General features: G+C 45.0%; 1 protein-coding gene across 1 annotated transcript in view; it reads right to left on the bottom strand.

Annotated features, from left to right (window-relative positions):
* Positions 1-15,744, bottom strand: part of ZDHHC17 (zinc finger DHHC-type palmitoyltransferase 17) — a 138,369-nt gene that overhangs the window by 70,864 nt on the left and 51,761 nt on the right. The window contains exons 6-7 of the mRNA XM_050935455.1: positions 7,448-7,512; positions 6,634-6,796 (exon numbers count right to left, since the gene is read on the bottom strand). Of these exons, the coding sequence (XP_050791412.1) occupies positions 6,634-6,796; positions 7,448-7,512 (228 nt within the window). The remainder of the gene's footprint in view (positions 1-6,633; positions 6,797-7,447; positions 7,513-15,744) is intronic.

The raw sequence follows: 15,744 nt of genomic DNA, 5'->3' as shown, positions 1-15,744 counted from the left end.
AGCCAGTGCGTTTACCTACCGTCTGCAGGTTCGGCCGATCGCGGCTCCCACTGGCCGCAGATCGTTGCTGCGGGCCAATAGGACCTGCTGGAAACAGCACGGGCTGCGGGACTTGCTGGTCGCCCTTCCAGTAGCTCCCATTGGCCCGGACCAGCAATCCGCACCCAGTGGGAGCCGCGATCAGCCGGACCTGCAGATGGGGCAGGTAAACACACTAGCCTGGCCCGCCAGGGGCTTTCGCTACACAAGCGGTGACCCCTGTTTGAGAAACTCTGTATTATGGGAACCTCTAATGATGGAATATATGCTTTGTGATGGATCTCCACAGGGACCACCCGTGATTAGCAATAGACTATCTGTTCCGGAAGTCTGTCAGGTCACTGCTCACTCCCAGGAGGTGTAGAGCCATTGGGTATGCCTATACTGCAATGAAAAACCCATGGCTGGCCCATGTCAGCTGAGTCGGGCTCAGGCTGTGGAACTGTTTCATTGTTATTCAGACTTCCAGGCTCAGGCTGGAGCTCAGGCTCTAGGACAACTGCAAGGTGGGAGGGTCCCAGAGCTTAGGCTGCTGCGGAAACCACGAAGGCTACACTGCAATGAAACAGACCCAACCCCCAAGCCCTGCAAGCTCAAGTTGGCTGCCATGGACCAGCCACAGGTGTCTATTTGCAGTGTAAACATACCCGTTGGGGTAACCCATTTCAGTGGTACCATGTTCAGAACTTGATGGCCCCTAGAAAGAGAGGAGATACGCATGCACCTCTTTGCTTTTTGATATAGTGCATTGCAGACATGCTGTGTATCAGAATCTGCACTGTGGAATTTTGAAGAACATGGAGGGAGACCATGTAGGGTAGCTTGATGGCTTGATGGCTCTAAGCTCCAGGATAATGATGTATGTTGTTAAGTGCTGAAGGCTGGAATGTCATTGCCGCGGTAACACCATCCAGCTGTTACAGCTGCTCAGTGTTTCTGCTCATGGAACGCCAATGTTATTAACACAAGCATGGAATGCGGCTTGCTAATTCAGCAAACCTTGATGTTATTCAGAAAAAACTCCAGGCATCGTTCAGTGACAAAGGCACTTGGCGAGGTTTGTTGTCCTTAAGGCACAGTCCCAGGGCCCTGACTCTGTGGTTTCAGGTATGCTAAAATGTGAGTGCCCTGTGGTAAGGAGCAGTTCAGTCAGCAGCAGGAGTCTCTACTGTCCCCAAGGCCACACAAAGGGTTAAGGCAAGGTATCCCAACATTTATAGACTAAGACAAACAACTTGCATGTTTCATAACATCCGCTTATTACATTCCCTTGTACCTTGCTTCCAGATGTCTCAGGCAAAACATCCCTATTCATCATTTCTGTCAAACTCTCTTACCTGGTCAGGTCACGAGGTACCTGGGCTAACTTTTGGAGTGTGTTTACAAACATACCCACTATTTGTTGCTCTTTTGGAATACCCGTGTTTTAGCAACACTAACAATACCTTTGCCAAGGTCATGTATCGGACAGTAAAACTTATAATGATCTGCTTTAATACATGGCCTGACTTTGGTTCGTGGCCTAAATTTGCTGACTATGGTTCAGTTCTCAGATTTTTCACCAGGCTCAGTGCTCTAGGCTCTCTTTCTCCTACAATGTGGAGACCTATGTCTTCTGAAGAACAGGTCCCCTGAATTTGAAGATGGTACAGATGAGTTTCCCATACATGCCTGATACATGGACATTAAAGTTCTTGTTGGGGAGGTGGAAGAGAATGGAATCCTCTCACCATGAACATTCTTGGTTTTCTTCCACCATACCTCAGTTCTGTGATGACATAAGCAGGAACCAAAATATTCTTGTTCGGCTGGTGTCTCAACAAGGAATAGAAAGACCTGAGCCAGAGCTGGGGTGGCCACAGGTGAAGCCTGGCAAGTGGCATTCTGTACATGCACACTGATATATGGCCTAGCAACCACAGACACAGCCATACTGTCGCAGTCAGGTTCATTTTTATTCTGAGTAACAGCAACTGCACCCACAGAAATCTGTTGTCAGGAAGTTATGCTCTCACCGACCTAGAATTGACCAAGGTTACTATGAAATCTTGTGTCTGACGGAATAAGAAACTATTTTTCATAATTCTCTCAGCTATGCCTCCTCGTGAACCCCTATATGCCAGGCTAACTGCCATCTCCTTCTAGGATCTGCCCTTGAACAATCACTTCTTGATATAAGAATAGATTTGAATGTCCTTCTTTCTGAGATGTGCTGCTACTATCAACAAAGATTGTTATGAAAGACAAAAGTCTCCATCTCTTTAGAGACAGCAACATGGCAAAATTTCAGCAGTTACCCACTTCCAAGTGCTCAGGTTTGGGAATCTAACTGGGATGTTACCCCTGGACCTTGATGATAAATTCTTTTCCTCCTGTCTCTGATATTTACTAGTAGGTTTAGTTTTTCAGCTAGTGGCAATCTAGTAAAGTTTTCGAGCCCCACCTCTCCCTCTAACTCTCATGCACAATTCAATAAGAAATTAACTTAAGACAGCGCCTGAGCCACTATTAGTGGTTACAGAATTGCCAACCATTTGATATGCATATTTATGATATCTAATCAGCAGAGATCTTCTATAATTCTACTCCTGAAAACCATGCCCCTTTTACAAGAACTACCAAAGCTTACAGAGAGATAGCATAAGGATTAAGTTAGTCCATTAGACCAGCCTAGCAAAGTTAGACAGACTCTCAAAGTCTAGCTCTAAAAATTACTGAGTCTGATGATTTATCACATGGGGGCATATTAAGAGTATTATTCCCAACATGTACTGCATTACATACAATTTTATTGTTCTTAAAAGGGGACACTAGGTAATAAGTTGCTACAAGCACTCTTTGGGTTCAAAATTTACTACTATCTGTCTTTACACTAGATATGTAGTTGTGATCCTTTTTTGACTCACCTTTACAGAACAGACTGAATTTAAAACTCCCCTAAATCTATTGTTCTTATCTGGAGTTTTAACTTTCCCCTGAGAAAGTTCTGTCACTCTAGATTAGACATTCAAGAAGATCTCAGTTTTTCTTACCATTGAAAGCATTTTTCTTAAATTGTTTTCCCAGCCTGAAGGGGGATAAACTGCGGGCCCTTCCTTGCAAATTTCCTTTTATAGCGCTCTCGCATGAAAAAGTTGTTCAAAGGCCTGCCTTTATATTCACTCTGAGAGTTTACTAAGCTTTTCATTTAAATTAGAACATGCCCATGCCTCTTCCCCCCAAAAAAGAACACACAGCTTTATACCTGGAGTGAGTGTTAAAGTTGAATATTTAGGCTTTAAGACTGTTTGTACTTTGCAGGAGTCACAAAATGGAGCTATCATTTCCAAAACTCAAATTGCCTGATTAGTTCTGTAATGTATTAGTAAGGACTATTTATGACAAAAAAAGTTCCTTGTCTGATTTCTATTAAAATTCATTATGGCAAAGTTATGGATTTGTCCCAGGTAGAAAGAAGAGACACTTCTGTACATAAGATATGTACATGGCCATAGTATGGTCTCTCTCACTCCAATATTTTATTAAGTAATACAGAATAGGAGCTTTTCCTGCAAGACTTGGACATCTACTGTGTCTGTTCAGAATTTACCCACACTGTCTACAGAGACCACATGACTTCACATTAGTCAACCAAGTATGCAATAAGAGTCGTCATCATTTGTTTTATGAATCACCCACAATTATCTTATTCTCTATTCAGTAAGATCTATCTGGTTACTTCATTACACAATAGTTTATCCAGCTTTTTAGGTCAGTGGTTACACATTTTCTTCTATTCATTTGTAGTTCCTTTCTTTCTTTGACTTTGAAAATCATGGACTAGGGAGTAAGCACCTGTGACAGAGAAAGAATGTCTGTGGAGAACATACCATGATCCAGCAGGTTAAAAGCCTATTTTCTATCTGACTGCTGCTGCCTCCCAATAACTGAGGAGAGGATACAATATACTGTTCCAGAATAAAGGATATCCCTTTATGATAAGCAATATTTTTGGTGAAGTGATTTATTATTTTTATATATATACTGCACATATAGGTCATTTTATAATTAATAGTTGAAGAGATGACACAGAAAGTAGCCGCATATGTCAGCTTGTAAGAGTTGAGGCTGAAAATATAACATATCCGTGGTTAACTATACAGGTAACGAGGAGAGTATTACAGCATAGTCATGCAAGCAAATGAGTGAGGCTAGCTCAGAGGTGGGCAAATCACGGCCCGCAGGTCACACGCAGCCTGCGGGACTGTCCTGTCCAGCCCTGAGCTCCTGGCCAGGGAGGCTAGTCCCTGGCCCCTCCCCTGTTGTTCTTCCTCCCCCACAGTCTCAGCTCACTGCACTGCTGGCGAAATGCTCTGGGCGGCGGAGCAGCAAGCTCCTGGGGCAGCGCAGCTACAGAGTCAGGGCCTGACTCGGTGCTCTGTGCTGCACAGCTGCAGGTCCTGGTGCAGCCACGCCACCAGCCACCGGTGCTCCAGGCAGCGCAGTAAGGGGGCAGAGAGGGGGTTGGATAGGGGGCAGGGGAGTTGGGGGAGGTAGTCAGGAGGCGGGGGTGTGGATAGGGGTCGGGGCAGTCAGAGGGCAGGGAACAGGGGGGTTGAATGGAAACAGGGGTCCTGGAGGGGCAGTCAGGAAGGAGAGGAGGGGTTGGATGGGGCAGTGGGGGGGCAGTTAGGGAGTGGTGTCTGGGAGCAGTCAGGGAAAAGGGGTGGTTGAATGGCGCAGGGGTTTCGGGGGGTGGGGCAGTCAAGAAGGAGAGATGGGTTGGATGGGGTGTTGGGGGGCAGTTAGGGGTGAGGGCAGTTAGGGACAGGGGGTCCAGGGGCGGTCATGGAGAAAGGGTGGCTGGAAGGGGCAGAGGTCCTGAGGGGGCAGTCAGGAAGGGGGGGGTGGATGGGGTGGGGGGTCCAGGAGAAGGAAGGGGACAGAGAGGGGGGGTGGATGGGGCAGGGGTCCCCGGGGGGGCCGTCAGGAGGCAAGAAGCAGAGTGGAGGTTGGATAGGGGGCAGGGGCCGGGCCACATCTGGCTGTTTGGGGAGGCACAGCCTCCCCTAACTGGCCATCCAGACAATTTCAGAAACCTGATGCGGCCCTCAGACCAAAAAGTTTGCCTGCCCCTGGGCTAGCTGCTTTGGCTCAAAGCACAAAAAAGCAATGTAGACTTTGTGATGAATCTTCATTCAAGATCACCAAGATTTGTGACCATCTAGAATGCAATAACACAGCTTCAATTGCTATAAACTTATATTGCACTTGTTTGTGGGTCTGACCCACACTGGCCAAGAAAATGGATACTCTTAACAATACTGTGTGAATTCAAAAAAAACATGTACATTACTTAAAGTTCATAAGTTGATTGCCTCTGTGGCTGACAACATAAGATAAATGCCTTGATCACCTTGAATGAACCCATATAACAAATTAACTGACCTATACCACGTGGCGTATGTTATAACCGCAAATATCCGGCTGGGTTTTCCAGTCTGTCCATCCTTATTGTGCCACCCAAAATTCAAGCTAAAAATGGCCACTGGAGAATCTCCCTTGAGGAGATGAACACATCTCTGGCATGCACAAGCAGCAGAGCCTGCTTTTATGCCAACAGACACAACTCTAGCATATAGGGCGTGCTGGTAAATGGCTGAGGCGTTGCAGCTCCATTATTCCAATTATCTACTGATTCCTTAGGGTACGTTGCAATAAAAACACAGTGGCGCAGTCTCAGAGCCCAGGTTAGCTGACTCTGGTTTGCACAGCTCAGGTTGGGGGACTGAAAATAGCAGTGTAGATGTTCAGGTTCAGGCTGGAGCCTGGGCTCTGAGACCCACCCCCCTCAAGGGGGTCTCGGATCCCAGGCTCCAGTCTCAGCCCAAACATCTACATTACAGTTTTATAGCCCTGCAGCCTAAGCCAGCTACCCCAGCCAACCATGGCTGTGCCATGGGTCTTTTATTTCAGTGTAGACATGGGGACTTTGTGCTAGTTGCATAAGTTGGCGCAGCTACTTGGCTGTTCTAACACTATACCACAGAACTGTAATTGGTTCCCTGAAGACTCCACCCCAACCCTACCATCAAGCAAAACTTAGCCACATGGGAGAAGTGAGACAATTATTTTCCTTTAACCAATATTCTGTAGTTATGGAACATTCTGACTGCCTTATGAGATGGTGGCAAATTGGAGCTTCTGTCCTCTTTCCAGAAAATAGCAAATATCCCACACCTCAAATCACCCCAAGACTTTTAGCAAGATTACATTTTCAATCACAGTCTTCCAATTTTATACTCAGAAGCATATGCTCCCACAAAAACTGAGGTGCACATTTTTGAATGCACAAAACAACTGCTTATGTGTTTTTGCAGATACACATCCTCACAAATGTATTTTTGCAGATGCAGAATTAGAGGGTACGGGCTACTCTTGCTGAAAAATGGGTCCCAAATTTATGTAATATAGTTGCATAGTTTGCTCAGTATCATCATGACCCACCTCACCTCCTAGCAATTATTTAACTTCTAGTAATACTCAAGAGTCATAGATTTTACTTTATTTCTGTATTACTGTACATCACTTATAATAAAAGATTAAAATGTTTACCTTGATATTTTGGGCATCAACATTAGCTCCAGCTTCTAGTAGAAGACTAATTACTGTAGTATTTCCTGCTAGCACAGCCCAGTGTAGTGCTGTATTTTTGTGATATTTGTCCCCAAGATTAATGGAAACATTAAAAGTAAGCAGCAATCGAGTTGGATCCACACTAGAAAAATAAAAGCTTGATTAGATCTATAAAGAATTAAAAAATCACAATGGACTTTGTTTGTCCATGAGTTTGATCTACTTAAGTATCTTAGTGTATCAACTCAGACAATATTAATCAGAACACCTCTTTTCTATAGTGTTATGTACTAATGGCCAATTCTGCTCCCACTGAAATAAATTATAAAACTACTTTTGAATCCAATGGAATCGGCACAGGGCTATAAATTAATCAATAAGTGTAACAAAGTTTCTTCTAGATGGTAGTAGAGCACATATTTTCATATAAATTCTTATTTTCCCATGTAACACAGAAAAGTGACAGCATCATTACAAACATGTAATACCATGCAAATATCTACATATTTGATGCATAGCAGTGAGGGTACAAAACTTTTCTCGTTTCTCATCATCACAAAACTCCTATAGAAGAAGGAGAAGAGGAGGGAGAAGGAAGAAAACAGTAATAATGTCAAACAACGTCCTCTCTTCTTCACTAATGGTCATAAATCAGGCAAATTATAGTAGGTTTGATGGCATTGTGAGACTAATTTAGCTAGCTAAAAGGACTGTGAGTTTTGTTTTTGTATTTTATATTGCCTGACTAAGGCAGAGTGCTTTGAACAGGTCTGTATTATAATGAGTTTATTACCTATGTGTTCTGTAAGCTGCCCACATTAAAGGTGTCATTCCATTTTGATCCATCATATCTACATCCTGATAAAAAGAAAAGCATTAGTGAGGTAAGCAAAAAATGCTAACATTTCAGCATACTATAGGAACACAGAATTTGCCATGTTGGATCAGATATTGGTCATTTAAGTCTGGTATCCAATCTTCAGTGTAGACACTGAGGGCTTGTTTACACAGCCCAACAACTAGGACTACAGAGGTATGAACTGAGGAGTGCACCAAAGTGCTGTGCTGTAACTGCCCCACAAACTTTGCTGGTGCAAACAAAAAGACACCTAGTTTGCATTAACATAACACTGGTCTGGAAAGGCCATCATTAATGCAAACCAGGTACCTTTTAGTTTATGCCAACAGTGACCACATGGGTGAATTACAGCACAACTCTTTGGCAGGTGCTGCAATTCACAGCCCCACAGTCCATACTGCAGTGCAGTACAGACATAGCCAAACTGATGCTTCACAAGAAAACAAAATATAATGAAGTTGTGCAATGTGAAACCTGGGAGCAAGAGACCCTTTTTCCCCTTTGTGCCTGCATAAATAAGATAATGCCCTAATATTTAAGATTTGACGAACGCTTGCAGGAAGCATAATCAAGCACTTCTGCATTTTAATACATCGTTCGTATTTACAACTCCAGGTTTTGTGTCTACAAAAATCAGTATTGAATTAACCTTCTCTCCTCCAGGATATTTGTATTAACTAGTGTAGAGGAATACTGGCACAAGTAACATATTTAACTGTAAAATTAGCGAGCAAGTCCATAAAAAAGTGATATTGCACTAAAGTGCACTTGAGAATGGTTTTAACTGGCAGAAAGAATCCTTGTAAGGAAATTTTTAAATATGACAATTCTAAACATTACCATGTTATAACATATTTTAGCTAGATTAAATGAATGAGGCAACAGAAGGTAGCTAGTGACTCTGTTAGGTTCTCAGAATGATAAATGCTGGCTTAGTGAAACAATAAGACTTTTAATCAATACATTAAAAGCAAAAGGAAGACCAAGGACAGGGTAGGCCCACTGCTCAGGGCTTGGCTACACTGGAGAGTTGCAGCGCTGGTGACGGCTTTACAGCACTGCAATTAACACACCGTCCACACTTGCAAGGCACATCCAGCACTGTAACTCCCTGGATACAGCGCTGGCTGTACTCTAACTCTGCCTGGGGAATAACGACTGCAGTGCTGGTGATGCAGTGCTGCTCTGCCAGTGTGGCCACCAAAAGCGCTGTTATTGGCCTCCAGAGGTATTCGGAAGTATCCCAGAATGCCTGTTCAGCCACTCTGCTCATCAGTTCGAACTCTACTACCCTGGCCTCAGGTGACCCGCCATTTAAATGCCCCAGGAATTTTAAAAAACCCCTTCCTGTTTGCTCAGCCAGGTGTGGAGTGCAATCAGTGAATCTTTCCAGGAGACCATGCCTCCACGTGCTAAACGAGCCCCAGCTTGGAGCAATGGCGAGTTGCTGGACTTCGTCAGTCTTTTGGGAGAGGAAGCTGTGCAGTCCCAGCTGTGCTCCAGCCGCAGGAATTACGATACCTATGGGCAGATATCAAGGGATATGATGGAAAGAGGCCATGACCGGGACGCGCTGCAGTGCAGGGTTAAAGTGAAGGAGCTGTGGAGTGCCTATTGCAAAGCCCATGAGGGAAACAGCTGCTCTGGTGCTGCCCCCACGACCTGCCGTTTTTACGAAGAGCTGGATGTGATACTGGGGGTGACCCCACCACCAATCCGAGGACCATGATGGACACTTCAGAGCGGGGGGGGGGGGCGCAGAGGGGGGAAGGGAGGAGAAAACCGAGACTGAGGGTACTGGGATGGGAGGAGACACCCAAGAGTCCCAGGAAGCATGCAGCCAGGAGCTCTTCTCAAGACAGAAGGAAGGTAGCCAGTTGCAGCAGCCGGTACTTGGTGAAGGACAAGCAGAGGAACGGGTTCCCGGTAAGCGGCTTGTATTTTCAGGATGGAAATGTTTTGGGAGAGGAAGGAGGGTTAGAGCTGCATGCATGCATGCCTAGATGTGGAATAGCCCATTGACGTGGTCTATCATGTCGCAGTAATCGGTCTCAGTAATCTCTTCAAAAGTTTCAGCCAGGGCGTGGGCAATGCGCTTGCGCAAGTTTATTGGGAGAGCCACTGTGGTCCTTGTCCCAGTCAGGCTAACGCGTCCACGCCACTGTACCGCGAAGGGTGGGGGGACCATTGCTGCACACAAGCAAACTGCATAGGGGCCAGGGCAGAATCCGCATTGCTGTAGAAGACCCTCCCGCTCTTCCCAGGTGACCCGCAGCAGCGAGATATCTTCCAGGATCAACTTCTGTGGAAAATGTTGGGAGATTGTTCAGCGTAGGTGCTCCCTGCAGCTGTTTGCTTTCCCCAACGCACAGAAACCCCAGTACAGCCCAGAAACAATCATTCCCTCTTCCCAGGTGACCCGCAGCAGTGAAATATCTTGCAGCATAAACTCCTGTGGAAAATGTTGGGAGACTGTTCAGTGTAGGTGCCCCCTGCAGCTGTTTGCTTTCCTCAATGCACAAAAACCCCAGTACAGCCCAAAAGCAATCAGACCCCCTTACTCACCATTTCGGGGCTCCTGTGGGTTATGTGCGCTCTCTCTGGCATGGGAAAATTATGCTATTGTGAAGACTGTAAACTCCTTCACTGTGTGGGAATAACTATGTGAGATATAAACAATGCTGCCTCTGTTAACTGTTGCCTTTTTTGCCTTTCTACAAGCAACCTTGAATTCTCGGATGCCTGTATTATCAACAGCTGAAAGACTCCAAAACCTCTGGAAGAAGCCGCGAAAAAGCAAAGACAACCTGCTGCAAGCAGTTATGGATCACTATGCCAGAGAGAATCAAAAACTGCAGGACTGGAGGGAAAAGGAAAGCAGGATCCGCCAGAGAAACACAGTGGCCAGGAAGAAAAGCACAAAGCAGCTGATAAGTATCCTGGCGCGCCAAGCGGACTCTACCCAGGCGCTAGTAGACATTCAGGCAGAGCACTACCATGCACCCTCTCCCCATCCCCCGTGCCAAAGCTCTTTCACTTGTGCCCCAATGTCAGCTCAAAACCCCTTCCCCAGCATCCAGGTTCTTACCACCACCACCAGCTGCCTCCAACACCTGTACGTTCACCAACCAGCCCTGAGAACTAAGACTCTTACCCTCTGCACTGACCACGCAGTATAGGCATCCTGAAGTGCAGCAGTCATTGCACAGCACTCCAGACAGGACATATTCAAACCTGTGACTGTACAGTTCACCACCCCAGTCCCCCTGCCCTTTTAGGTTCCCAAAATGTTGTGTGTCTGTCAGTAAAGTTATTTTCTTTTCAATAAATGAATTCTTGGCTTTGAAAACAGTCTTTATTATTGCAGAAAGTAAAGTGATACCTTAGCCCAGGAAAGAAACAGGCACTGCAAGTCAGCTGAGGAAAAACAGATTCCTACTAACATTGTAACCACTGCACTTCACTCCTGTGCAAGGCACCAAACATTACTGTTGGTTTTCAGCCTCAAATTCCTCCTTCAAGGCATCCCTAATCCTTGAAACCCTGTGCTGGGCCTTTCTAGTAGCCCTGCTCTCTGGCTGTGCAAATTCAACCTCCAGGCGTTGAACCTGAGGTCCATGCCTGACTAAATGTTTCACCCTTCCCTTCACAAATATTATGGAGGGTACAGCACATGGATATAACCGCAGGGATGCTGCTTTCCCCCAAGTCTAACTTCAAATACATAGATCTCCAGCGCCCCTTAAAACGGCCAAAAGCACACTCCACAGTCATTCTGCACCAGCTCAGCCTGTAGTTGAACCGTTCCTTGCTTCTGTCAAGCTTCCCTATATACGATTTCACGAGCCAAGGCATTAACGGGTAAGCGGGGTCTCCAAGGATCACAATGGGCATTTCAATGTCCCTGACTGCAATCTTCCGGTCTGGGAAAAAAGTCCCTGCCTGCAGCTTCCTGAACAGGCCAGTGTTCCGAAAGATGCGTGCATCCTGCACCCTTCCAGGCCAGCCTGTGTTAATGTCAATGAAATACTCACGGTGATCCACAAGCGCCTGGAGAACCACAGAGAAATACCCTTTCCGATTAACGTACTCGGATGCTAGGTGGGATGGTGCCAGAATAAGAATGTGCGTCCCATCTATCGCCCCTCCACAGTTAGGGAAACCCATTTGTGCAAAGCCATCCACAATGTCCTGCACGTTCCCCAGAGTCACGGATCTTCTTAGCAGGATGCAATTAATGGCCCTGCAAGCTTGCATCAAAACGATCCCAACGGTCGACTTTCCCACTCCAAACTGGTTCTCGACCGATCGGTAGCTGTCTGGAGTTGCCAGTTTCCAGATTGCAATAGCCACCCGCTTCTCCACCGGCAGGGCAGCTCTCAATCTCGTGTCCTTGTGCCACAGGGCGGGGGTGAGCTCAGCACACAGTCCCATGAAAGTGGCTTTTCTCATCCGAAAGTTCTGCAGCCACTGCTCGCCATCCCAGACTTCCATGAAGATGTGATCCCACCACTCAGTGCTTGTTTCCCGAGCCCAAGAGCAGCGTTCCACGGTGCTGAGCACTTCCGTGAATGCCAGCAGCAATTTTGTGTCGTACGCGTCAGGCGACTCGCTATCATCGTCGGACTCCTCATCACTTTGGATCATAAGGAATAGCTCAACTGCCAAACGTGATGTGCTGGCGAGACTCATCAGCATATTCCTCAGCAGTTCAGGCTCCATTTCCCACAGAAATCGCGCTTCACAGAAACCGTTGAGAGAGTCAAGATGGTGCCAAACGTGGACGGAAAAACAGGGATTGCTGGGATGTGAAGCGATGCATCACGGGCCATTGGGACAGGAAGCAGAATGACCCGCACCCTCTGCCCCCTTTCCAAAACCCACAGCGCCAAAATGGGACAAGGTGGTCTGAGGGATAGCTGCCCATAATGCACCACTCCCAACAGCACTGCAAATGTGGCCACACTGCAGTGCTGGTAGCTGTCAGTGTGGCCACACTGCAGCGCTTTCCCTACACAGCTGTATGAAGACAGCTATAACTCCCAGCGCTGTACACCTGCAAGTGTAGCCAAGCCCTCAGTGAGGAGGGAGAAACGAAACAGGAAACTTGGAAATGGCAGAGATACTCAATGACTTCTTTGTTTCAGTCTTCACCAAGAAGTCTGAAGGAATTCCTAATATAGTGAATGCTAATGGGATGGGGGTAGATTTGGAAGATAAAATACAAAAAGAACAACTTAAAAATCACTTAGAAAAGTTAGATGCCTGCAAGTCACCAGGGCCTGATGAAATGCATCCTAGAATACTCAAGGAGCTAATAGAGAAGGTATCTCAGCCTCTAGCTATTATCTTTGGAAAATCATGGGAGACGGGAGAGATTCCAGAAGACTGGAAAAGGGCAAATATAGTGCCCATCTATAAAAAGGGAAATAAAAACAACCCAGGGAACTACAGACCAGTTAGTTTAACTTCTGTGCCAGGGAAGATAATGGAGCAAGTAATTAAGGAAATCATCTGCAAACACTTGGAAGGTGGTAAGATGATAGGGAATAGCCAGCATGGATTTGCAAAGAACAAATCATGTCAAACCAATCTGATATCTTTCTTTGATAGGATAACAAAGTCTTGTGGATAAGGTAGAAGCGATGGATGTGGTATACTTAGATTTTAGTAAGGCATTTGATATGGTCTTGCATGATATTCTTATCAATAAACTAGGCAAATACAACTTAGATGGGGCTACTATAAGGTGAGTGCATAACTGGCTGGATAACCGTACTCAGAGAGTAGTTATTAATGGTTCCCAATCCTGCTGGAAAGGTATAACAAGTGGGGTTCTGTAGGAATCTGTTCTGGGACGGTCTCTGTTCAACATCTTCATCAACGACTTTGATATTGGCATAGAAAGTAAGCTTATTAAGTTTGCAGATGATATCAGACAGAGGGATTATAACTGCTTTGAAGGATAGGGTCATAATTCAAAATGATCTGGACAAATTGGAGAAATGATCTGAGGTAAACAGGATGAAGTTTAATAAAGACAAATGCAAAGTGCTAGACTTAGGAAGGAACAATCAATTTCACACAAACAGAATGGGAAGAGACTGTCTACGAAGGAGTACGGCAAAAAGGAATCTAGGGGTTATAGTGGATCACAAGCTAAACATGAGTCAACAGTGTGATGCTGTTGCAAAAAAAGCAAATGTGATTCTGAGATGCATTAACAGGTGTGTTGTGAGCAAGATATGAGAAGTCATTCTTCCACTCTACTCTGCGCTAGGTAGGCCTCATCTGGAGTATTGTGTCCAGTTCTGGGCACTGCATTTCAAGAAAGATGTGGAGAAATTGGAGAGGGTCCAGAGAAGAGCAACAAGAATGATTAAAGGTCTAGAGAACATGACCTTTGAAGGAAGGCTGAAAGAATTGGGTTTGTTTAGTTTGGAAACGAGAAGACTGAGAGGGGACATGACAGCAGTTTTTCGGCATCTAAAAGGGTGTCATAAGGAGGAGGGAGAAAACCTGTTCATCTTAGCCTCTAAGGATAGAACAAGAAGCAATGGGCTTAAAACTGTTGCAAGGGAGGTTTAGATTGGACATTAGGAAGAAGTTCCTAACCGTCAGGGTGGTTAAACCCTGGAATAAATTGCCTAGGGAGGTTGTGGAATCTCCATCTCTGGAGATATTTAAGAGTAGGTTAGATAAATGTCTATCAGGATTGTCTAGACAGTATATGGTCCTGCCATGAGGGCAGGGAACTGGACTCGATGGCCTCTCAAGGTCCCTTCCAGCCCTACCATCTATGCATCTATGAATAAGTGTAAAGTATTTGCACTCAATTATTTGTGGACAACCATTTAATGGATAGTAAAAACATGTTTTCATTCTTTTTCATTTTCAGTATTAGCAGCCTTTTATTTTATTTTCTGAATACTTAAAATACCTTATTTTTCTCCTCATTCTGCTTTTAATAACTTTATTGGTAGGAAAAGGATGTTATATCCAACAACAAAAAATAACCTTTTTAAACACAATAGATATTATGTGTACATATGCCCACACATATAACTCTTGGAATATATATCATAGACCACTGGTTATATTCTCTCATGTAAATTTGAACAAGCTATATGCTTAGAAGAATGACTGACTTTCTGCAATGTCTGGAGCCTGGCTGATACTTAAAAAAAAGTTTAAGCATCACGGCTAACTAGTTACTTGATCCCCAGCCCAATTCCTGTAATATTTTTGGTTTTGTAACATCACCAAATAAATTATACTATTGGTTTTGAGCCACTGGGGCTGTTTGACATTATTGAAACTAATTTTCCTTCAATTCTTGAACGTGGGCTGCCTTAAATTCATTAAAACTGCACCATAAGAAACGTGTTATTCAAATAACCTAATTTCCCTTTTTGTATCTGTGACAGATGGTGTCCAACTTGTCCAGTACGCACGGTGGCTCCTCAGTAAATCCTGGCAATTTTAATACCTAGTATTCTATAGTTATGTTTATGATCAGCTATGCTTTCTAGGTTAACTGCAAAGAGGGTATATCTCAATTTGCATGGCAACAAAGCATTCTAAAAGGGTCTGAAGGCCATGAACTGGATTAATATATACCAGTCAGCTAGAAATGGTCAAAAATTTCTGGTTAAAAATGCCCTTTTTGCAAAACTGACGTTTTGCACATGAAAATTTTGATTTTTCAACAGGAAAATCATAATGTTGGCACCTTGGCTGCTTGTCCAAAAGGCTCTTGTCAATTTCACTTTCTGCTAGCGAAACTGATAAAAGCTTTCCCACAGTACTAGTGAAGCACAGAGCCCTGCTTGCCTGTTGCCTGCTCTCTCCACTCCCTCCCCCCTCCCGCACCTCTGCCCCTATCCCAGCCAGCTCTGGGAGCTGGAGAGGCAGAGAGATCTGATGACAGGAAAACATGAGGAATTCTGCCACCATGAGAGGTGTAGCCTTGTCCAGGAGGATGGCTCACACAGATCACTGCCATGTAGTTAAACACTGGAATAGATTGCCTAGGGAAGCTGTGGAATCTCCATCTCTGGAGATATTTAAGAGTAGGTTAGATAAATGTCTATTAGGGATGGTCTAGACAATATTTGGTCCTGCCATGAGGGCAGGGGACTGGACTCGATGACCTCTCGAGGTCCCTTCCAGTCCTAGAGTCTATGAATCTATGAATCTATGTGTGTTCTTACTGAACTGAGGTATACACT

This window comes from Gopherus flavomarginatus, chromosome 1 (assembly GCF_025201925.1).
Source record: "Gopherus flavomarginatus isolate rGopFla2 chromosome 1, rGopFla2.mat.asm, whole genome shotgun sequence".
Classification (NCBI taxonomy): domain Eukaryota; kingdom Metazoa; phylum Chordata; order Testudines; family Testudinidae; genus Gopherus; species Gopherus flavomarginatus.
This window is presented reverse-complemented; position numbering and strand designations above follow the sequence as displayed.